This window comes from Bombina bombina, chromosome 1, assembly GCF_027579735.1.
Source record: "Bombina bombina isolate aBomBom1 chromosome 1, aBomBom1.pri, whole genome shotgun sequence".
Taxonomy (NCBI): Eukaryota; Metazoa; Chordata; class Amphibia; order Anura; family Bombinatoridae; genus Bombina; species Bombina bombina.
Genome location: NC_069499.1, coordinates 994,910,799 through 994,936,349, shown reverse-complemented (window position 1 = coordinate 994,936,349; position 25,551 = coordinate 994,910,799). Strand labels below are relative to the sequence as shown.

Genomic DNA, 25,551 nt, shown 5'->3' with positions numbered 1-25,551 from the left:
TTTCCGATTCAGGAAAGATTTCTCCTCAGACAGATTCAGATACGTTGGCTTTTAAATTTAAACTAGAACACCTCCGCTTATTGCTCAGGGAGGTATTAGTTACTCTGGATGACTGCGACCCTATGGTGGTTCCAGAAAAATTGTGTAAAATGGACAAGTAGCTAGAAGTTCCTGTTTACAGTAATGTGTTCCCGGTCCCTAAGAGGATTGCGGATATAGTTACTAGGGAGTGGGATAAACCAGGTATTCCCTTCGTTCCCCCTCCTGTTTTTAAGAAAATGTTCCCCATATCTAACCCCATACGGGACTCGTGGCAGATGGTCCCTAAGGTGGAGGGGGCTGTTTCTTGCTAAACGCACAACTATACCTATAGAAGACAGTTGTGCTTTCAAAGACCCTATGGATAAAAAATTAGAGGGTTTACTTAAGAAAATATTTGTTCAACAAGGTTTTCTTCTCCAACCTATTGCGTGCATTGTTCCTGTAACCACTGCAGCTGCAGCTGCTTTCTGGTTCGAGGCGCTGGAAGATGCGCTCCAGACGGAGACCTCATATGAGGACATTATAGACAGAATTAAGGCTCTTAAGCTGGCTAATTCTTTTATCACAGATGCCGCTTTCCAACTAGCTAAGTTAGCGGCAAAAAATTCAGGTTTCGCCATTTTGGCGCGCAGGGCGCTATGGCTAAAGTCCTGGTCGGCCGATGTGTCGTCAAAATCCAAACTATTGAACATCCCTTTCAAAGGAAAGACCCTCTTCGGGCCTGAATTGAAAGAGATTATTTCAGAAATCACTGGGGGAAAAGGCCATGCTCTCCCCCAGGACAAGTCCTTCAAGACAAAGAATAAACAAAATAATTTTCGTTCCTTTCGGAATTTCAGGAGCGGTCTCGCTTCATCCTCCCCTGCTGCAAAGCAAGAGGGTAACACTTCACAACCCAGGGCAGCCTGGGAACCTTACCAGGGCTGGAACAAGGGTAAACAGGCCAAGAAGCCTGCAGCTGCCTCCAAGACAGCATGATGGGGTAGCCCCAGATCCGGGACCGTATCTAGTAGGGGGCAGACTCTCTCTCTTCGCTCAGGCCTGGGCAAGAGACGTACACGATCCCTGGGCCTTAGAGATTGTATCCCAGGGATATCTTCTAGAATTCAAGGACTCCCCTCCAAGGGGAAGGTTCCACATTTCTCCTTTGTCTACAGACCAGACAAAGAAAGAGGCGTTCTTACGCTGTGTAGAAGACCTACATACAATGGGAGTGATCCACCCAGTTCCAATTGCGGAACAAGGGCTGGGTTTTTACTCAAACCTGTTTCTGGTTCCAAAGAAAGAAGGAACTTTCAGACCAGTCCTGGATCTCAAAATTCTAAACAAATTCCTCAGAGTCCTATCATTCAAGATGGAGACCATTCGGACAATCTTACCAATGATCCAGGAGGGTCAATATATGACTACCGTGGATCTAAAGGAATCTGCACATTCCTATCCACAAAGATCATCACCAGTTTCTCAGGTTCGCCTTTCTGGACAAGCATTTTCAGTTTGTGGCTCTTCCTTTCGGGTTGGCCACTGCTCCCAGAAGTTTCACAAAGGTGCTAGGGTCCCTCCTGGTGGTTCTAAGACCGCGGGGCATAGCAATGGCGCCTTACCTAGACGACATCTTAATTCGGGCGTCAACTTTCCAAAGAACCAAGTCTCACACGGAGATTGTATTGGCCTTTCTGAGGTCTCACTGGTGGATGGTGAACATCAAAAAGAGTCCATTCCTAGGAACCCTGATAGACTCGGTAGAAATGAAAATATTTCCAGCATTATCTTTCTCTCTCCCAGAGCGCCTTTTCTACACTTTGTACTTTGTTCTGTTTTTTGGCGTGTGTGGCTGTCACGCAAGAAGAGGCTGCCTACCTGATTGGATTGCTGAATACAGGGGTGTGTCCCCCGCCCACTCTCCATAGTGCCGGGCTCCGTTCACTTCACCGCATAGCGAGAGGAGCGCGGTTTACACAGTGAAACACTCGTGTTTGGACTAACTGTCTTATAAGTAACTCCAGTTACTTTGGCCATAGCAGTGGTCACACAGCCATCAACCCACAAAGACTTTGATCCTGGTAGTGGTGACACAGCCATCAACCCACTATGACTTCTGCTTTTTAGGAGACACTAATTGAGCACCAGTCATCTTTATCTGCCTTTGGTCACTGTTTACATAGTGACCACCACTAACACCAGCCAGGTAAAAAAGTACAAGCTTTAGTATGAGCTTAACATTTTGAAAAGTTAATACAAAGGATGATTTGGAAGCGGAGTATCCTCAATATATATTATGGGTCATATAAAGTATTAGGATGGATAAAAAATAAATTGCGGAACTGTAAGATAAATAAGGGGAGAGAAATACCTAGTGCCAGCTTTACTTACATTTTAGTTTCCAAAACTCCATTCCAGTGTAATTTGTTACTCTTGGAAAGAGCTGAGCTCTGCAGTTGTTCTAACAATAACTGTAACAATGCTAGTACAGTTTGCATAGAGTTATTGTTGCCAATAACCAAAAGATCAGTGACTACTAGTCCCCATGGTTACACAAGTCAATCAATAGTCTCTGGTCACTCCAGAGATATTTAAAGGGACAGTCTAGTCAAAATTAAACTTTCTCTTGTAAGGTGTATCCAGTCAACGGGTTCATCCATTACTTGTGGGATATTCTCCTTCCCAACAGGAAGTTGCAAGAGGACACCCACAGCAGAGCTATCTTTATAGCTCCTCCCCTAACCCCCACCTCCAGTCATTCTCTTGCAACGCTCGACAAGATAGGAAGTATCAAGAGATATGTGGTGACTTAGTGTAGTTTTACCTTCAATCAAGAGTTTATTTTAAACAGTACTGGCGTTGTACTGTTTTACTCTCAAGCAGAAATTAGAAGAAGAATTCTGCCTGGAGGTTGATGATCTTAGCGGTTTGTAACTAAGGTCCATTGCTGTTCTCACACATAACTGAAGAGTATGGGAAAACTTCAGTTGGGGGAACGGTCTGCAGATTACCTGCTTTGAGGTATGTTCAGTATTTTTATTTCTAGAGAGATGAATAAGTTCTAGAAAATGCTGACAGAGCCTTGTGTATTTGAGGTAAGCTAGATGCAGTGATTTAACGACTGGGATTATGCTTACAAAACAGGGTAATACTCATGTTAATACTCATATTACTTAGTGACAAAACGTTTACATGTTTCATAAATAGAACGTTTTTTCTCTGAGGGAGATAAGTCTTTATTTGGGGCCTAGTTTTCCACATGGCTAGTCAGATACTCCTAGGAGTATTTTCTTAAGGCCCCTCTGACATCCAGTACATGGTGGGAGGGGCCTATTTTCACGCTCTAGATGCGCAGTTTCCTTCAGACTGAGACATCCAGCTTCCCTAGAGCAGCGATTTTCAACCTTTTTTTTGCCTGCGGCACACCACCATCCCAAAATTTTACAAAATCACTCATTGTAGCCTAATACAGTATATATATATATATATATATATATATATATATATATATATATATATATATACACACACACACACACACACTGTACTGTCATGCCATGCCTCCTACAAACTATACGTGACATGACATATTGACATTCATTCACAAACAATCATAATGATTGTCTGTGAATGAATGTCAATATGTCATGGTTGTAAATGATGCCTGCCTGTCTGCCTGATGAGCCTGTCACATAACTCCCAATATTTCAAAATTTGAAAGAGGGACACCCCCGCACTGGAAAAAGTCCACTCCTCCCCCCCCCCCCCCCCCGCAAACTGGGAAAAGTGTTATCTGTGGAGCACAAGATTATATGTTGAGCATGGTATGCTGTTCCGGAGGAGGAGCAAAGCTGCACCATCATGCATGGGGGATTGAAGTGTCATGTGGTGCTACGTGTAGAGCCGGCACTAGGCACGTGTTGTGGGGGTTCCTTCCAAGTGTGAACACGAGTCTGGGAGGCGAGCTGCTGCTGCAGTTATCCTCAGTCATCATCTCACTCAAAATAAAAAAACGTCCCAGAGTAAAAAACAAGCAAAATTTTAAAAATGTCACACTGTTGTCAGTCTGCGGCGGCACACCTGAGGATCTCTCACGGCACACTGGTTGAAAAACACTGCCCTAGAGGAGTCCTCTGGCATCTGAGGACCATTATAAGGGGTTTATTTCTTCCCTAAATCGTATTTGAGGGCAGGTAGGAGCCTCAGCAGAGCTGTGGCAGGGTGCTCAACTGTCTTTTTTACCGGTGGTTGATGTTTTTTAAATCCAGTTTGGGGGCTAAGGGGTTAATCATCCATTTGCAAGTGGGTGCAATGTTGCTTTAGTCCCTTACACATACTGTAAAAATTTCAAAGACTTTACTATATTTTTTCACTGTTTTGCAGTTTAAGTGCTAGTTTTTTTCTCTTAAAGGCACAGTAACGTTTTTGTTTAATTGCTGTTTCACCTTTATTAAAGTGTTTTCCAAGCTTGCTTGTCTCCTTACTAGTCTGTTAAACATGTCTGGCATAGAGGAAACTCCTTGTTCAATATGTTTGGAAGCCATTGTGGAACCCCCTCTTAGAATGTGTACCAAATGTACTGAAATTTCTATAAACTATAAAGACCATATTATGGCGCTTAAAGATTTATCTCCAGAGGATTCTCTGACTGAAAAAAGGGAGATTATGCCATCTAGCTCTCCCCATGTGTCAGAACCTATAACTCCCGCTCAAGTGACGCCAAGTACATCTAGCGCGTCTAATTATTTTACCTTACAGGACATGGCGGCAGTTATGAATGCTACCCTCTCAGAGGTATTGTCCAAACTGCCAGGGTTACAAGGAAAGCGAGACAGCTCTGGGGCTAGAACAAATACAGAGCTTTCTGACGCTTTAATACCTGTGTCCGATATACCCTCACAATACTCAGAAGCCGAGGTAGGAGATCTTCTATCTGTGGGTGACATTTCAGATTCAGGGTAGGCGTTGCTTCAGTCTGATTCTGAAATGACAGCGTTTAAATTTAAGCTTGAACACCTCCGCTTATTGCTTAGGGAGGTTTTAGCGTCTATGGATGACTGTGAACCCATTGTAGTTCCAGAGAAATTGTGTAAGATGGAGAAATACTTTGCAGTGCCTGTTTACACTGATGTTTTTCCAGTCCCTAAGAGGTTTCCGGAAATTATTACTAAGGAATGGGATAGACCAGGTGTGCCGTTCTCTCACCCTCCTGCTTTTAAAAAGATGTTTCCCATAGATGCCGCCATACGGGACTCGTGGCAGACGGTCCCTAAGGTGGAGGGAGCAGTCTCTACCCTAGCTAAGTGTACAACTATCCCCGTCGAGGACAGTTGTGCTTTCCTAGATCCTATGGATAAAAAATTGGAGGGTCTCCTTAAGAAATTTTTTATACATCAAGGTTTTATTCTCCAGCCTCTTGCATGCATTGCCCCAGTTACTGCTGCAGCGGCTTTCTGGTTCGAGTCTCTTGAGGAGGCTCTACAGGTGGAGACCCCGTTCGATGATATTTTAGACAGGATTAAAGCTCTTAAGTTAACTAATTCCTTTATCTCTGATGCCGTTTTTCATTTAACCAAGCTAATGGCTAAGAATTCAGGTTTTGCCATTCTGGCACGTAGGGCGCTATGGCTTAAGTCCTGGTCAGCAGACGTTACTTCAAAGTCTAAGCTTCTTAACATCCCCTTCAAGGGACAGACCCTATTCGGGCCTGGTCTGAAGTAGATCATTTCTGATATTACTGGAGGGAAAGGTCATGCCCTTCCTCAGGATAGGTCCAATAAGTTAAGGACCAAACAGAATAATTTTCGTTCCTTTCGAAACTTCAAGAGTGGCGCAGCTTCAGCTTCTTCTAATGCAAAACAAGAGGGAAATTTCGCCCAGTCCAAAACAGTCTGGAGACCTAACCAGGCTTGGAACAAGGGGAAGCAGGCCAAAAAACCTGCTGCTGCTTCTAAGACAGCATAAAGGAGTAGCCCCCTGATCCAGGACCGGATCTAGTAAGGGGCAGACTTTCTCTCTTCGCTCAGGCTTGGGCAAGAGACGTCCAGGATCCCTGGGCACTAGAGATTGTTTCCCAGGGATATCTTCTGGAATTCAAAGGTTCATCTCCAAAGGGGAGATTTCACCTCTCACAACTATCTGCAAACCAGATAAAGAGAGAGGCATTCTTACGTTGCGTTCAAGACCTTCTGGTTATGGGAGTGATCCACCCAGTTCCAAGGGAGGAACAGGGGCAGGGTTTCTATTCAAACCTGTTTATAGTTTCCAAAAAAGAGGGAACGTTCAGACCAATGTTGGATCTCAAGATCCTAAACAAATTTCAAGATGGAGACAATCCGAACCATCCTCCCTATAATCCAGGAGGGTCAATATATGACTACTGTGGATTTAAAGGATGCTTATCTCCACATTCCGATTCACAGAGATCATCATCAGTTCCTCAGGTTCGCCTTCCTAGACAGACTTTACCAGTTTGTGGCTCTTCCCTTCGGGTTAGCCACGGCGCCAAGAATCTTTACGAAGGTTCTAGGGTCTCTACTGGCGGTTCTAAGGCCACGGGGCATAGCGGTGGCTCCTTACCTAGACGACATCCTAATCCAGGCGTCGACTTTTCAAATCGCCAAGTCCCATAAGGACATTGTTCTGGCCTTTCTGAGGTCTCACGGGTGGAAGGTGAACAGAGAAAAGAGTTCACTCTCCCCTCTCACAAGAGTTTCCTTCCTAGAAACTCTGATAGATTCAGTAGAAATGACAGAGGTCAGGATATCAAAGCTTCTAACTTCTTGCCGTGCTCTTCATTCCACTTCTCGGCTGTCAGTGGCTCAGTGTATGGAAATGATCGGCCTGATGGTAGCGGCAATGGACATAGCTCCGTTTGCCCACCTACATCTCAGACCACTGCAACTTTGCATGCTCAATCAGTGGGATGGGGACTACACAGATTTGTCTCCTCTGTTAAATCTGGATCAAGAGACCAGGGATTCTCTTCTCTGGTGGTTATCTCGGGTCCATCTGTCCAGGGGAATGAGTTTCCGCAGGCCAGAGTGGACTATAGTGACGACAGATGCCAGCCTTCTGGGCTGGGGCGCAGTCTGGAATTCCCTGAAGGCTCAGGGTTCGTGGACTCAGGAGGAGGCCCTCCTTCCGATAAACATTCTGGAGCTAAGATCGATATTCAATGCTCTTCAGGCTTGGCCTCAACTTGCTGCGGTCAGATTCATCCGATTTCAGTCGGACAATATCACGACTGTAGCCTTTATCAACCATCAGGGGGGAACAAGGAGTCCCCTGGCAATGATGGAGGTTTCCAAGATAATTCTTTGGGCAGAGTTTCACTCTTGCCATCTCTCAGCTATCCATATCCCAGTAGAGAACTGGGAGGCGGACTTTCTAAGTCGGCAGAGTTTTCATCCGGGGGAGTGGGAGCTCCATCCGGAGGTATTTGCTCAGCTGATTCAACTATGTGGCAAACCAGAACTGGATCTGATGGCGTCTCGTCAGAATGCCAAGCTTCCTCGTTACGGGTCCAAGTCAAGGGATCCCCAGGCAACGCTGATAGATGCTCTAACAGTGCCCTGGTCCTTCAGCCTGGCTTATGTGTTTCCTCCATTTCCTCTCCTCCCTCGTCTGATTGCCAAGATCAAGCAGGAGAGAGCTTTGATGATTTTGATAGCACCTGCGTGGCCACGCAGGACTTGGTATGCAGATCTGATGGACATGTCATCCTTTCCACCATGGACTCTGCGCTGAGGCAGGACCTTCTACTCCAAGGTCCATTCAAACATCCAAATCTAATTTCTCTGTGTCTGACTGCTTTGTCATTGAACGCTTGATTTTATCAAAACGTGGTTTCTCCGAGTCGGTCATTGATACCTTGATTCAGGCTCGAAAGCCTGTCACCAGGAAAATCTATCATAAGATATGGTGTAAATATCTTCATTGGTGTGAATCCAAGGGTTACTCGTGGAGTAAGGTCAGGATTCCTAGGATATTATCTTTTCTCCAAGAAGGATTGGAAAAGGGATTATCGGCTAGTTCCTTAAAGGGACAGATTTTTGCTCTGTCTATTCTTTTGCACAAGCGTATGGCTGATGTTCCAGACGTTCAGGCGTTTTGTCAGGCTTTGGTTGGAATCAGGCCTGTGTTTAAACCTGTTGCTCCGCCATGGAGTTTAAATTTAGTTCTTAAAGTTCTTCAAGGGATTCCGTTTGAACCTTTGCATTCCATAGATATCAAGCTTTTATCTTGAAAAGTTATGTTTCTAGTAGCTATCTCTTCGGCTTGAAGAGTTTCAGAGTTATCTGCCTTACAGTGTGATTCCCCTTATCTGATCTTCCATGCAGATAAGGTAGTTTTGCGTACCAAACCTGGGTTTCTTCCTAAGGTGGTATCTAATAAGAATATCAATCAGGAAATTGTTGTTCCGTCTCTGTGTCCTAATCCTTCTTCAAAGAAGGAACGTCTGTTACACAATCTTGACGTGGTTCGTGCTTTAAAGTTTTATTTGCAAGCTACTAAGGATTTTCGTCAAACATCTGCATTGTTTGTTGTCTATTCTGGAAAGAGGAGAGGCCAAAAGGCTTCGGCAATTTGTCTTTCTTTTTGGCTGAGAAGCATAATCCGTTTATCTTATGAGACTGCTGGCCAGCAGCCTCCTGAAAGAATTACAGCTCATTCTACTAGAGCGGTAGCTTCCACATGGGCTTTTAAACATGAGGCCTCTGTTGAACAGATTTGTAAGGCGGCGACTTGGTCTTCGCTTCATACTTTTTCTAAATTCTACAAATGTGATACTTTTGCTTCCTCTGAGGCTATTTTTGGGAGAAAGGTCTTACAGGCAGTGGTGCCTTCCGTTTAAGTTCCTGCCTTGTCCCTCCCTTCATCCGTATCCTAAAGCTTTGGTATTGGTATCCCACAAGTAATGGATGAACCCGTGGACTGGATACACCTTACAAGAGTAAACAAAATTTTTGCTTACCTGATACATTTCTTTCTCTTGTGGTGTATCCAGTCCAGGGCCCGCCCTGTCACTTTAAGGGAGGTGTTTTTATTTCTCCAACATAGGTGTGTCCGGTCCACGGCGTCATCCTTACTTGTGGGATATTCTCTTCCCCAACAGGAAATGGCAAAGAGCCCAGCAAAGCTGGTCACATGATCCCTCCTAGGCTCCGCCTACCCCAGTCATTCTCTTTGCCGTTGTACAGGCAACATCTCCACGGAGATGGCTTAGAGTTTTTTAGTGTTTAACTGTAGTTTTTCATTATTCAATCAAGAGTTTGTTATTTTCAAATAGTGCTGGTACGTACTATTTACTCAGAAACAGAAAAGAGATGAAGAATTCTGTTTGTATGAGGAAAATGATTTTAGCAACCGTAACTAAAATCCATGGCTGTTCCACACAGGACTGTTGAGAGCAATTAACTTCAGTTGGGGGAACAGTTTGCAGTCCTTTGCTGCTTGAGGTATGACACATTCTAACAAGACGATGTAATGCTGGAAGCTGTCATTTTCCCTATGGGATCCGGTAAGCCATGTTTATTACGATTGTAAATAAGGGCTTCACAAGGGCTTATTTAGACTGTAGACCTTTTTTGGGCTAAATCGATTGATATTAACACTTATTTAGCCTTGAGGAATCATTTATTCTGGGTATTTTGATATAATAATATCGGCAGGCACTGTTTTAGACACCTTATTCTTTAGGGGCTTTCCCAAAGCATAGGCAGAGTCTCATTTTCGCGCCGGTGTTGCGCACTTGTTTTTGAGAGGCATGGCATGCAGTCGCATGTGAGAGGAGCTCTGATACTTATAAAAGACTTCTGAAGGCGTCATTTGGTATCGTATTCCCCTTTGGGTTTGGTTGGGTCTCAGCAAAGCAGATACCAGGGACTGTAAAGGGGTTAAAGCTTAAAACGGCTCCGGTTCCGTTATTTTAAGGGTTAAAGCTTCCAAAATTGGTGTGCAATATTTTCAAGGCTTTAAGACACTGTGGTGAAAGTTTGGTGAATTTTGAACAATTCCTTCATGTTTTTTCGCAATTGCAGTAATAAAGTGTGTTCAGTTTAAAATTTAAAGTGACAGTAACGGTTTTATTTCAAAACGTTTTTTGTACTTTCTTATCAAGTTTATGCCTGTTTAACATGTCTGAACTACCAGATAGACTGTGTTCTGAATGTGGGGAAGCCAGAATTCCTATTCATTTAAATAAATGTGATTTATGTGATAATGACAATGATGCCCAAGATGATTCCTCAAGTGAGGGGAGTAAGCATGGTACTGCATCATTCCCTCCTTCGTCTACACGAGTCTTGCCCACTCAGGAGGCCCCTAGTACATCTAGCGCGCCAATACTCCTTACTATGCAACAATTAACGGCTGTAATGGATAATTCTGTCAAAAACATTTTAGCCAAAATGAACCCTTGTCAGCGTAAGCGTGGATGCTCTGTTTTAGTTACTGAAGAGCATGACGACGCTGATATTAATATCTCTGAAGGGCCCCTAACCCAATCTGAGGGGGCCAGGGAGGTTTTGTCTGAGGGAGAAATTACTGATTTAGGGAACATTTCTCAGCAGGCTGAATCTGATGTGATTACATTTAAATTTAAATTGGAACATCTCCGCATTTTGCTTAAGGAGGTATTATCCACTCTGGATGATTGTGAAAATTTGGTCATCCCAGAGAAACTATGTAAAATGGACAAGTTCCTAGAGGTGCCGGGGCTCCCAGAAGCTTTTCCTATACCCAAGCGGGTGGCGGACATTGTTAATAAAGAATGGGAAAGGCCCGGTATTCCTTTCGTCCCTCCCCCCATTTTTAAAAAATTGTTTCCTATGGTCGACCCCAGAAAGGACTTATGGCAGTCAGTCCCCAAGGTCGAGGGAGCGGTTTCTACTTTAAACAAACGCACCACTATTCCCATAGAGGATAGTTGTGCTTTCAAAGATCCTATGGATAAAAAATTAGAAGGTTTGCTTAAAAAGATGTTTGTTCAGCAGGGTTACCTTCTACAACCCATTTCATGCATTGTCCCTGTCACTACAGCCGCATATTTCTGGTTTGATGAACTGATTAAGGTGCTCGATAGTGACTCTCCTCCTTATGAGGAGATTATGGACAGAGTCAATGCTCTCAAATTGGCTAATTCTTTCACTCTAGACGCCTCTTTGCAATTGGCTAAGTTAGCGGCTAAGAATTCTGGGTTTGCTATTGTGGCGCGCAGAGCGCTTTGGTTGAAATCTTGGTCGGCTGATGCGTCTTCCAAGAACAAGCTACTAAACATTCCTTTCAAGGGGAAAACGCTGTTTGGTCCTGACTTGAAAGAGATTATCTCTGATATCACTGGGGGTAAGGGCCATGCCCTTCCTCAGGATCGGCCTTTCAAGGCAAAAAATAGACCTAATTTTCGTCCCTTTCGTAAAAACGGACCAGCCCAAGGTGCTACGTCCTCTAAGCAAGAGGGTAATACTTCTCAGGCCAAGCCAGCTTGGAGACCAATGCAAGGCTGGAACAAGGGAAAACAGGCCAAGAAACCTGCCACTGCTACCAAGACAGCATGAAATATTGGCCCCCGATCCGGGACCGGATCTGGTGGGGGGCAGACTCTCTCTCTTCGCTCAGGCTTGGGCAAGAGATGTTCTGGATCCTTGGGCGCTAGAAATAGTCTCCCAGGGTTATCTTCTGGAATTCAAGGGACTTCCCCCAAGGGGGAGGTTCCACAGGTCTCAGTTGTCTTCAGACCACATAAAAAGACAGGCGTTCTTACATTGTGTAGAAGACCTGTTAAAAATGGGAGTGATTCATCCTGTTCCATTGAGAGAACAAGGGATGGGGTTCTACTCCAATCTGTTCATAGTTCCCAAAAAAGAGGGAACGTTCAGACCAATCCTAGATCTCAAGATCTTAAACAAATTTCTCAAGGTCCCATCGTTCAAGATGGAAACCCTTCGAACTATCCTTCCTTCCATCCAGGAAGGTCAATTCATGACCACGGTGGATTTAAAGGATGCGTATCTACATATTCCTATCCACAAGGAACATCATCGGTTCCTAAGGTTTGCATTCCTGGACAAACATTACCAGTTCGTGGCGCTTCCTTTCGGATTAGCCACTGCTCCAAGGATTTTCACAAAGGTACTAGGGTCCCTTCTAGCGGTGCTAAGACCAAGGGGCATTGCAGTAGTACCCTACCTGGACGACATTCTGATTCAAGCGTCGTCCCTCCCTCGAGCAAAGGCTCACACGGACATCGTCCTGGCCTTTCTCAGATCTCACGGCTGGAAAGTGAACGTGGAAAAGAGTTCTCTATCCCCGTCAACAAGGGTTCCCTTCTTGGGAACAATTATAGATTCCTCAGAAATGAGGATTTTTCTAACAGAGGCCAGAATAACAAAGCTTCTGGACTCTTGTCGGATTCTTCATTCCGTTCCTCTTCCTTCCGTAGCTCAGTGCATGGAAGTGATCGGGTTGATGGTAGCGGCAATGGACATAGTTCCTTTTGCGCGCATCCATCTAAGACCATTACAACTGTGCATGCTCAGTCAGTGGAATGGGGACTATACAGACTTGTCTCCAAAGATACAAGTAAATCAGAGGACCAGAGACTCACTCCGTTGGTGGCTGTCCCTGGACAACCTGTCACAAGGGATGACATTCCGCAGACCAGAGTGGGTCATTGTCACGACCGACGCCAGTCTGACGGGCTGGGGCGCGGTCTGGGGATCCCTGAAAGCTCAGGGTCTTTGGTCTCGGGAAGAATCTCTTCTACCGATAAATATTCTGGAACTGAGAGCGATATTCAATGCTCTCTAGGCTTGGCCTCAGCTAGCAAGGACCAAGTTCATACGGTTTCAATCAGACAACATGACGACTGTTGCGTACATCAACCATCAGGGGGGAACAAGGAGTTCCCTAGCGATGGAGGAAGTGACCAAGATTATTCTATGGGCGGAGTCTCACTCCTGCCACCTGTCTGCTATCCACATCCCGGGAGTGGAAAATTGGGAAGCGGATTTTCTGAGTCGTCAGACATTGCATCCGGGGGAGTGGGAACTCCATCCGGAAATCTTTGCCCTAGTCACTCAGCTGTGGGGCATTCCAGACATGGATCTAATGGCCTCTCGTCAGAACTTCAAAGTTCCCTGTTACGGGTCCAGATCCAGGGATCCCAAGGCGGCTCTAGTGGATGCACTAGTAGCACCTTGGACCTTCAAACTAGCTTATGTGTTTCCGCCGTTTCCTCTCATTCCCAGGCTGGTAGCCAGGATCAATCAGGAGAGGGCGTCGGTGATCTTGATAGCTCCTGCGTGGCCACGCAGGACTTGGTATGCAGATCTGGTGAATATGTCATCGGCTCCACCTTGGAAGCTACCTTTGAGACGAGACCTTCTTGTTCAGGGTCCGTTCGAACATCCGAATCTGGTTTCACTCCAGCTGACTGCCTGGAGATTGAACGCTTGATTTTATCGAAGCGAGGTTTCTCAGATTCTGTTATCGATACTCTTGTTCAGGCCAGAAAGCCTGTAACTAGAAAGATTTACCACAAAATTTGGAAAAAATATATCTGTTGGTGTGAATCTAAAGGATTCCCTTGGGACAAGGTTAAGATTCCTAGGATTCTATCCTTCCTTCAAGAAGGATTGGAAAAAGGATTATCGGCAAGTTCCCTGAAGGGACAGATTTCTGCCTTGTCGGTGTTACTTCACAAAAAGCTGGCAGCTGTGCCAGATGTTCAAGCCTTTGTTCAGGCTTTGGTTAGAATTAAGCCTGTTTACAAACCTTTGACTCCTCCTTGGAGTCTCAATTTAGTTCTTTCAGTTCTTCAGGGGGTTCCGTTTGAACCCTTACATTCCGTTGATATTAAGTTATTATCTTGGAAAGTTTTGTTTTTAGTTGCAATTTCTTCTGCTAGAAGAGTTTCAGAATTATCTGCTCTGCAGTGTTCCCCTCCTTATCTGGTGTTCCATGCAGATAAGGTGGTTTTACGTACTAAACCTGGTTTTCTTCCGAAAGTTGTTTCTAACAAAAACATTAACCAGGAGATTATCGTGCCTTCTCTGTGTCCGAAACCAGTTTCAAAGAAGGAACGTTTGTTGCACAATTTGGATGTTGTTCGCGCTCTAAAATTCTATTTAGATGCTACAAAGGATTTTAGACAAACATCTTCCTTGTTTGTTGTTTATTCAGGTAAAAGGAGAGGTCAAAAAGCAACTTCTACCTCTCTCTCTTTTTGGATTAAAAGCATCATCAGATTGGCTTACGAGACTGCCGGACGGCAGCCTCCTGAAAGAATCACAGCTCATTCCACTAGGGCTGTGGCTTCCACATGGGCCTTCAAGAACGAGGCTTCTGTTGATCAGATATGTAGGGCAGCGACTTGGTCTTCACTGCACACTTTTACCAAATTTTACAAGTTTGATACTTTTGCTTCTTCTGAGGCTATTTTTGGGAGAAAGGTTTTGCAAGCCGTGGTGCCTTCCATTTAGGTGACCTGATTTGCTCCCTCCCTTCATCCGTGTCCTAAAGCTTTGGTATTGGTTCCCACAAGTAAGGATGACGCCGTGGACCGGACACACCTATGTTGGAGAAAACAGAATTTATGTTTACCTGATAAATTTCTTTCTCCAACGGTGTGTCCGGTCCACGGCCCGCCCTGGTTTTTTTAATCAGGTCTGATAATTTATTTTCTTTAACTACAGTCACCACGGTACCATATGGTTTCTCCTATGCTAATATTCCTCCTTAACGTCGGTCGAATGACTGGGGTAGGCGGAGCCTAGGAGGGGTCATGTGACCAGCTTTGCTGGGCTCTTTGCCATTTCCTGTTGGGGAAGAGAATATCCCACAAGTAAGGATGACGCCGTGGACCGGACACACCGTTGGAGAAAGAAATTTATCAGGTAAACATAAATTCTGTTTTTTAAAACTACAGTCACCACTGCACCCTATAGTTTCTCCTTTTTCTTACTTGTCTTCGGTCGAATGACTGGAGGTGGGGGTTAGGGGAGGAGCTATATAAACAGCTCTGCTGTGGGTGTCCTCTTCCTGTTGGGAAGGAGAATATCCCACAAGTAATGGATGAACCCGTGGACTGGATACACCACAAGAGAGAGAAATTTATCAGGTAAGCATAAATTTTGTTTTCATGATTCAGAAAGGGCATGCAATTTTAAACAACTTTCCAATTACTTTTATCATCAAATTTGCTTTGCTATCTTGGTATTCTTTGTGGAAAGCTAAACCCTGATAGGCTAATATACCACTTTCTAAGCTATTGAAAGCAGCCTTTTATCTCAGTGCAATTTGACAGTTTGTCATAAATGCTGTTAGTTCATGTGTGTCATGTAGATAACATTGTGCTCACTTCCATGGAGTTATTTAAGAGTCAGCACCAATTGGTTAAAATACACGTCTGTCAAAAGAACTGAAATAAGGGGACAGTCTGCAGAAGCTTAGATACAAGGTAATTACAGAGGTAAAAGTGTATTCATTTTATAGTATCGGTTATGCAAAACTGGGGAATGAGTAATAAAGGAATTGTCTATCTTTTTAAACAATAACAATTCTGGAGCAGACTGTCCCTTTTAAGTCTCTTAGCAGTCATTCGTCATTCATAAATATATCTTAGTGTGGTCACACAGCCATCAACCCATGGAGACTTAGGTCATGGTAATTTGCATAAATTTCCTTTTGTTATACTTGGAAGGAGTGGCCTGCTGCTCTGCAATAGTGTTTTAAAATTGTTAACTGTAACAAAGTTTGTTACTGTTTTCAGAGAAGCGGGGGCTGTAGCTACAAAGTACTGCATGGTGTAGCAGATATGTTCATTTGGCTTAAGGGGTTAAAGGACATGAAACTCAGTTTGATTTTTTTTTTACACTTTTCAATTTACTTATTATCAAATTTACTTTTCTATTGGTATCCTTTGTTGAAAAGCAGGTATGTTGACTCAGGAGTGTGCATGTGTCTGAAGGACTACATGGCTGAATGTTTGCAAGTAGATGTTTAAAGGGACAGTATACACCAATTTTCATTTAACTGCATGTAATAGACACTACTATATAGAAGAATATGCACAGATATTGATCTTAAAATCCAGTATAAAACCTTTTAAAAACTTACTTAGAAGCTGCCAGTTTAGCACTGTTGATGAGAGAGTCTGGGACACCCAGTGAAATTGACTGGGAAAGCAGGAACAGCTGACACTCCTCTCCTTCCCTGCATATGAAAGGACAGATAACCTGAACAGGAGCAGCAGGATTCCTGTAAATGAACGTATACATCTGACACTGTGGGGCTTAGTTAGTTGTCTGAAAATCAGCACAATGTTCTTAAAAAATAAATAAAAAAAAACTATACATTGTTACAAAAACATTCCCAGATGGGCTATATAAATCAATCATCTCCAAAACATTTATGCAAAGAAAAATCTAGTGTACAACGTCCCTTAACAGTGATATAAATTGTCCGTGTCTATATCAAAAGACTGAAGTACACAAGACAGATCGCAGCAATCCCGAAATTCTAAATGCCGAAAAAAATCCCTAACTTGTAAAATACAGAAAACCAGAATCTTGAAACAATAAAATCCTGCAAGATTACCAACTCCTAGAAAACGCCCAATCCAAACGCGATCACCGGACACATGCTGTGCTCGTTTAGCAGATGATATAAAACATGTGTTAGACTGGCTGAGCTGCCTCTGCCTGGGGGGTTCAAGGGGGTGCTCCGCCGATCGATCCTTATTGCATCCACCCCAAGTGAACCTTGGGGAATGAGATTTACAAGGGGAGCTTCGCCTGCCTTGAACCCCCCAGGCAGTGGAAAAAAAGATAGTGAATATGGGGACATCACAGCACATCGTATCTATAGGGTTTTTTACGTTTATGGATTTTGATTTTAGGGATTTTATAGTTTCGGGATTTAGTTCTTTCTGCATTTTTATTTTCTGGATTTTAGACATTAGGGATTATGATCTTTCTGGATTTCAAGATTCTTTTTTATGGTTTTGAGTTTAGGTTTTTTGATTGCCTCCCAAATTGTTAAAATACTGCTGCCATCTAGTGGCTGAAAAGCATTTTTGCAAACCTGCTGCGTTATATTTTTCCAGACGTGTGTGTGCTACCTACTATAGAGAATACCATGAGAAAGAAGTACATTTTAAACTTTGTTTGCGCTTTCGTAATATCCTTATTCAGGTAGAGCATGTAATTTTAAACAACTTTCCAATTTTCTTCAGTTTTCAAATTTTGATTCGTTCTCTTGGTATATTTTATTGATGAGTAAAACTATGTAGGCTCATAAGATCTCAAGAGTGTACTATATTAGCAACATTGTATAACAAAGCTACAAATAATGTTGCAAAACACTGCTGCCAATAGAGTACTTAAAGACTCGTGCACACTCCTGTGTGCTTATGAGCCTACCTAGTTTTACTCTTCCATAAAAGATACCAAGAGAACAAAGTAAATTGGAAAGCTGTGTAAAATTGCATTCTTTATAGGAAGCAGGACAGTTGAATTTTTGCCCTTACTGTCACTTATTATGTTACTTTTTGAGCCTTTGCACGGCAGAAATGAAGCTTGAAATCGCGTCAGTTTTCATTTTCATCTCCTCTTGTTTTATAGGTATAAACTATTATTAAATGATCATGAAGATACAGAAGGAAGAGCAACAGGTTAGTAAATTCACCATTTTATTTTGCAGTGTTCTGCTTATTTATTATCTTTAACACATTTTAGAACCTACCTATTAATAATATATTTAATTTGTCTGAGAAACATTTTTCGTATTTTAGCTTCATTCCTTACTGTTGGGAAATACAACACCTGGCCACCAGGAGGAGGCAAAGACACCCCAGCCAAAGGCTCAAATATCCCTCCCACTTCCTCATTACCCCAGTGATTCTTTGCTTTTCGTCACGTTAGAAGGTGGCAGAGAAGTGTCAGAAGATTCGGAGAGTCCTGAGAAAGGGTATCTACCCTTCGAGATAGGACTGGAGTTTTAAGTAGTCATGTCAGCCTCTCTGAGAGTATTGATGAGTTAGTCTGGAGATGCAGATACAAACTACTGCTAACAGCTCCTAAGCAATCAGTGTTAACGAGTTTCACTGCCTGCTTTCTCTCACTCAATGTCAGGAGCGCTGCTACATGACTGTCACACTTGAGAGGCTGTGTTCTGTTCCACAGCATGGATCCTAGAGGTAAGATTGTTTCAATTTTTACACATAAAACGCTATAACAGGGTCACACAGTGTGGTTCCTTTATACCTTGATAGGATCCAGGGTTAATATCCTCTGAAGGGGGTTTAATGAACAGTTGGGGTTAATAAATCAGTGTATTAATTATTTACATGCGGCTTAGTGTGATTTTTTTCCTGGGCTGACAGTGTTTTTGGCTGGAGCAAACAGGTTTCACTTTTAAGTTTCACTTTTGCTTTTTGAAAGTGTTGCACTAGCTCCTATTACTTGCTGTACTTGTAATAACAGGAGAAGTACTGTCTTGCACTCCATGTGACCGGTGTGGTCTATGATCATTCCCTCCATTCTGGCTGAAACTTGAACCTGAGGAGAGTGTTTCCTCTATTAACTGCCTAGGTCTAGGAAGTGGTGAGTGCCCCAGCCATTGGAAGTATAAAGGTGCAGTTTTCTATAATAAGAAACGTTTTTATTTGTGTCCTCCTGTAGGTATAACCTGAGCTATGGAGGACTCTGACATGTTAGAAGGTACTCCTTCTGTACTAAATCATACCTTTTTATATTGTGAGGAGTGCCTGGTTTTCCCGTGCACTCAATTATGTTCCACATGCCTTAACATTGTTATAAAGTCCTAAGAAGGGAGACAAGCCTGCTAAGGCTCTTAGTCCCTCTGAGCCGTCTACCTCTCATGACTTGGCGTCCCGTGAGATTACAACCCTTGCTACATTATCCACTCCACATGCAGTTCCCCGTAGCACATCTAATCCTCCATCTGGAGGGGGCCTTCTTCTTGCAGAAGGTTCTGTCTACTTTAGAGGTTCCAGAGGCTATGCTGCCTGAAGAACCTATAACTAAATTAGACAGAGTTTACTAAGACAGGAAAGTTCCTTTGCCTTTTCCTGTGCCGGTTAAGATGGCGAACATTATTAAGAACTAAAAAGATGGTTCCCGGACTCTCAACTGGATTTGTGGGGCTCCATTCCTAAGGTGGATTGTGCTATCTCTATGCTTGCTAAACGTGCTACTATACCTCTTGAGGATAGTTATTCAGTTATTCATTCAGAGAGCTGATGGATAAGAATATGGAAACCTTTCTGAGAAAGATGTTTCAACATACAGGTTTTTTATTTCAACCGGCGGCTGCAGTTGCTGCGGTTGCCGGAGCGGCTACCTACTGGTGCGACTGTCGGAACTCATTGAGGTGGAGTCTCCCCTCGAAGATATTCAAGACAGAATTAAAGCTCTGAAAATTGCCAATTCTTTTATCTGTGATGCGAACATGCAAATTATTCGCCTAAAGGCAAAGGCCTCTGGCTTTGCAGTCCTTGCCCGCCGGGCGCTCTAGTTTGTCTTGGTCTGCGTATATGACTTCTAAGTTCAGACTCCTTTCTCTTCCCTTCAAGAAAAGATTTTATTTGGTCCAGGCCTGAACTCCATTATTTCTACGTTTACCGGAGGCAAGCGTGCCTTCCTACCGCAAGGTAAGAACAAATCTAAGGGACGACAATCTTTTTTTAATTTTCGTTTTGACAAATCCCAACGACAACAATCCTCCTCCAAGCCCGAGCAACCCAAAAGTACTTGGAAGCCGGCTCAGTCCTGGAATAAATTCAAGCAGAATTAGAAGCCCGTCGAAAACAAATCGGCATGAAGAGACGGCCCCCGATCCGGGATAGTGTAGGGGGCCGACTGTCTCCTTTTTCAGATGCCTGGTTCAAGGACTTACAGGATCCGTGGATCTTGGAGGTGATATCTCATGGATACAAGATAGGCTTCAAATCTCATCCGCCAGACCAGAAAAGAGGGATGCCTTTCTAGGGTGCGTTTGGGATCTATCCTCCTGAGGAGGAGTTCTCCCGGTGCCTATCGAAGAAAGAGGTTTGGGGTTTTATTAAAATCTTTTCGTGGTCCCAAAGAAGGAGGGAACTTTCTGCCCAATTCTGGATCTAAAGTGCTTAAACAAATTTCTCAGTGTCCCTTCCTTCAAGATGGAGATAAGGTCCTGCCTTCCTTTAATTCAGGAAGGCCAGTATATGACCACTATAGATTTGGAGGACACTTACCTTCATGTTCCAATCCACAGGGAACACTTTTAGTTCCTGAGGTTTGCATTCCTGGACCAGCACTTCCAGTTCATTGCCCTTCCGTTTGGCCTAACTACTGCTCCAAGTATCTTTACGAAGATTCTGGGGGCTCTTCAAGCCGTTGCCAGAACTCAGGGTATTGCATCAGCCCCATAGTTGGACGATATTCTGGTGCAAGCACCATCCTTTCGTTTTGCGGAAGAATTCTCGGAGTCCCTTCTAAGTCTTTTTCGATCACATGGATGGAAGATCAACTTGGAAAAGAGTTCTCTTATCCCAAGTACCAGGGTGGAATTCCTGGGTACTGTAATAGACTCCATATCCATGAAGATATTTCACAGACCAGAGACGTTGCAAGCTAACTTCGGCATGTCTTGCCCTTCAAACCTCCTTGTGTCCCTCTGTAGCTCAGTGTATGGAGGTGATTGGTCTCATAGTGTCCTGCATGGACACCATTCCTTTTGCCAGGTTCCGTCTCAGACATTTACAATTGTGCATGCTGAGGCAATGGAACGGCGATCATTCAGATCTGTCTCAGCAGATTGTATTAGACAGCCGGTCAAGGGAATCGCTCTCTTGTTGGCTCTGTCCAGAGGGACATGCTTCTTAAGATCATCCTGGGAGATTGTGACTATGGACGCAAGCCTATCTGGATGGGGAGATGTTTGGGGTGCAAGGAAGGCACATGGGTTGTGGACTCAGGAGAAGTCCTCCCTCCCGATCAATTTTTTGGAACTACGGGCAATTTTCAAGGCCTTGAAGGCTTGGCCACTTCTGGGTTCGGCCCAGTTTATCAGATTCCAATCAGACAATATAACCTCGGTGGCTTACATCAATCATCATGGAGGAACGACAAGTTCCTTGGCGATGAAGGAAGTATCTCAGATTCTGGAGTGGGCGGAGGCCCACAGCTGTTCGCTGTCAGCGATTCACATTCCGGGTGTGGACAACTGTGAGGCAGATTTTCTCAGCAGGCAATCCTTCCATCTAGGGGAATGGTCTCTCCTTACCGAGGTGTTTGCAGAGATATGCAGCAAGTGGGGGACGCTGGAGATGGATCTCATGGCGTCCCTTCTCAATACCAAGAGGTCGAGGGATCCCCAAGCGGATCTAATAGATGCACTAGCAGTGCCCTTGAAGTTCAAACTCCTATATATTTTTCCTCCATTACCGCTTCTTCGAGTGGTGGCCTGCATCAAGCAGGAGCGGGTATCAGTAATCCTGATTGCTCCACCGTGGCCTTGAAGGACGTGGTTCGCGGATCTAGAGGGGATGTCCTCATCTCCTCCGTGGAAGTTACCTTGTCGTAGAGACCTGCTGATACAAGGTCCATTTGTTCATAAAAATCTATATTCTCTGAGGCGGACTGCGTGGAGATTAAAAGCTTAGTCTTAGCCAAGAAAGGTGTCATTGATACTCTTATTCAAGCTTGTAAACCAGTTACTTGGCAAATCTACCACAAGGTGTGGAGGACCTACTTTTTCTGGTGTGAAAAGCGTGGTTTTTCCTGGCACAGAGTTAAGGTTGCCAGGATCTTATCTTTTCTCCAGGATGGGCTGGAGAAGGGCCTTTCTGCTAGTTCCCTGAGGGGACAGATTTCAGCCCTGTCAGTTTTATTGCACAAGAGACTGGATGAGCTTCCAGACGTGCAGTCCTTTAAGGCTCTGATTAAGATCAGACCTGTGTTTAGATCTGGGGTTCCTCCTTGGAGCCTAAATCTTGTTATTCAGGTTTTGCAACAGGTTCCATTATCTGATTTTCCATGAAGATAAGCTATTTTTACGTACTAAATTAGGTTTTCTTCCTAAGGTTGTTCCAGATCGCAGCATCAGGAGATTGTGTTTCCTTCCTTGTGTCCTAATCCTTCTTCATTGAAGGACCGCTTACTTCACAATTTGGATGTAATTCGCGCCTTGAAGTTCTATCTTCAGGCTACTAAGGAGTTTAGACTATCTTCGTCTTTGTTTGTTGTCTATTTGGGGCAATCGTAAGGGGCAGAAGGCTACTTTGACTTTCCTATCTTTTTGGTTAAGGAGTTTCATCCGCTTAGCTTACGAGACAGCGGGACATGATCCTCATGAGAGGATAACGGCTCATTCCACTAGAGCAGTGGCTTCCTCTTGAGCCTTTAAGAATGAGGCCTCTATGGATCAGATTTGTAAGGCTACCTGGTCCTCCTTACATACTTTTTAAATTTTTTACAAGTTTGATGTTTTTGCTTCGGCTGAAGCAGCTTTCGTGAGAAGTTTTGCAGGCTATGGTGCCCTCAGAATAGGGTCCGTCTCTTCTTTTTTGTTCCCTTCCGTTATTCATTCAGTGTCCTCTGGAGCTTGGGTATAGTTTTCACAACAGTAAGGAATGACGCTGTGGACTCTCCCTATCTTTGGAAGGAAAACATAATTTATGCTTACCATATAAATTCCTTTCCTTCTGGATAGGGAGAGTCCACGGCCTCCGCAAGTTTTTTTCTTGTCTATGGGCAGTCCCCTCTTATTTATTTTATTCTTCTGGCACCATTTATACCCTAAGTTTTCTCCTACTTTTCCTTGTTCCCTCGGCAGAATGACTGGGGTAATGAGGAAGTGGGAGGGATTTTTGAGCCTTTGGCTGGGGTGTCTTTGCCTCCTCCTGGTAGCCAGGGGTTGTATTTCCCAACATTAGGGAATGAAGCCGTGGACTCTACCTATCCGGAAGGAAAGGAATTTATCTGGTAAGCATACATTATGTTTTTTTAACTATTTTCCACATTTTCTCATTTCTCTTATACTGTTTTGGTGTAATATTTACATACCAATGTTGTTTAAGCAAGCGATTGACAAACCCGGGAGCCACTGGCAACTTAAAATTAGGCATTGGTGTCCTGGTTTAGAGTCAGCTGTGAAATATAAATGTTTACCGTGTTATTATGTATTGAGTGTGTGTGTGTGTGTGTGTGTGTGTGTGTCTGTAATATATAAAATCACAGGGATGGGCAAAAGTTTCTGGCTCCTAGATTTAGAACGAATTTGTCCAGCCCTGGTTTATGCATCATGCTTTGCAGTGATTTATTTTTATTTAGTCTGTGATACTGAGATTTTAGTAACAAAGCTTAAACCTACAAGGTTTTCATGAAATAAGCCTATGACAAATATTTAGCAAAGCATATTATACAGAGAAGTCTAAGAGTTATATTATATTCATCCTTCTCATTTCACATAGTGCTTTGAAAGAACTGCTTTGAAATTTTAGTAGCTATGGTTTGATTTCGAAGGTGATAGAATCTTAGAGTTAAATAAGCCGATATCAGAATTGAATGCTAAACTACACATTTAAAACAGCTTATGAAATCATGAGGAAAGAAATGGACAAAAAGGATAAACAAATTAGCCACAATTTATAGGGACATGGAATATTTTAAATGTGGGAGTACTAAACAACGTAGGACCATGAATACCCAACCTTCTAGTCAAATAACCTCTGGTGTGACCCAGAGTCTGATATTACAAGTCTAAAGTTAGCTGGGCTGACTTTTTTTTTAGCTTACCCTATACTTTCAATCGATACGGTGGCTGTGCTAAATATTGGTCAACTTACAATTGGTGAGTTTTGTGTGTTGCCCTTTAGAATTATACATATTAAAAGTAATATATGTGGTTTTTTTTTAATTAAAATGTTTAAAAAGGTATTTAAATGGACATGGTATATGAGAAGGTGTTGGACTGAGAATTGCTGAGAAACCACTCAACCACAATGGCACACCCTGTTAGGAGTTTGCAGGGAATGTACCCCTTACTTTGACAGCTTTAGAACATTAATGCAAGGGAATGTATACCCCTTACTTTGACCAATTGAGAACATTAATGCAAGGGAACGTATATAAGTACTTGAGCCACAATGGTGTGCAATTGGCAAAGGAAGACAGGATCTGTATCCATTGTTTTTCTTGTTTTAGACCAATATTTGAAGCAATAGCATATAAACAGTGAGTTGCTGCTTTCAGGAAATAAAAGCATTATTTACCTTGGTATGATATGTCCCTGGAAGGCAATACACTACAATAGCCCTGTTTCCCCAGCAGGATTAAACATCTCAACCTTGCGTTTACAAGGTTGCTTTCTAACCCACTAAACCACCATTGCTTTATGTGAGCTGGTATAAAAACGACAGTACCCATTATTTCCAATGTCAGATCACAGGCTGCTGTCAGGAAGCTGCTGTGGAGCAGTGGTAAGTCCTCGGGCAGGTTTATGATTATTTGTATGTATACATATGTACACACACATACACATTTATTCATTCATACACACACACACCTACAAATAAAAATGTATATATAAACCTTTCAAACCTTCCTTATCAAACAACTTGTCATATTCCTTTAAATAACTGTTAACACACTTTCATTATTCAAATAAATCTATATTATAATATTTTATACTATGTAAAGTACAAATATTTATTCTACGTTTTTAATGCACCTTCGGGTTTGCACTCGAGCAAAAGCAAGGACCTGAGTTTTGTAGTGCGCTCCATGGAAGTCTGTTAGGTGAGGGATTTAGCGCGGCGACACTTTCAGACCTCTTGTGGCTCTATGTTTGAAGCAGCAAAAGCTTGGGGCAATGTAATGACTGCTGCTTCTCACATTCTTCATTACCTATGAGGGGGCAGAGATATCACCCTGATCTCTCTGGCTCGGGTAGATTGACATGCCCTTCTCTTACAAGATTAGTTGTGCTAGAGAAGGAGTGGGCTTTACATGCTCACTTGAGCTTGTAATGATACATACGGGCAGTGGACAATCAGGATCTGCTGCCCCTATGCTGAGAAGGCAAGCGGACAACTTCTTAAGTTAAGTAGCTTGTCCTCTCGAACGTATTGAGGAGAATTGAAAAATATGCTTTGAAGCAAATGCTTTTCAAAGCAATTGAATGCAGCAACTAATTACATTTTGGAATTCAAAAGTTGTCCCTTAGCTGCAACTAAAAGAACAATTCTATTTGGGGAGTTTCTAAGAATAAGATCAAACTGCTTTCAGTTTGAGATACTTTTATAACATTCTAAAGAAATGAAAAGCAGAAAGCAAAAGTGCTTTAAATTGAGGATATACATGTAACATTTTAGAAAAGATTATCCATGTGCGGTGCATATGGAAAGAGTTTAACAGTTCAAAAAGAGTGCAACATCACAGGAAGAGAAAATCAGATTTGACTGTATGTTTTATCAGAGCTATGATATTAATGATATCATGAATAAGCATGTGAACGATCAGA

General features: G+C 43.1%; 1 protein-coding gene across 2 annotated transcripts in view; it reads left to right on the top strand.

The window, feature by feature from the left end:
- The window catches only part of CHD6 (chromodomain helicase DNA binding protein 6), a 1,034,665-nt gene that overhangs the window by 210,526 nt on the left and 798,588 nt on the right, over positions 1 to 25,551 (top strand). For both annotated transcript variants that reach the window (XM_053712106.1, XM_053712055.1), the window contains exon 4: positions 17,649 to 17,698. In XM_053712106.1, the coding sequence (XP_053568081.1) occupies positions 17,666 to 17,698 (33 nt within the window). In that variant the 5' untranslated portion in view covers positions 17,649 to 17,665. The remainder of the gene's footprint in view (positions 1 to 17,648; positions 17,699 to 25,551) is intronic.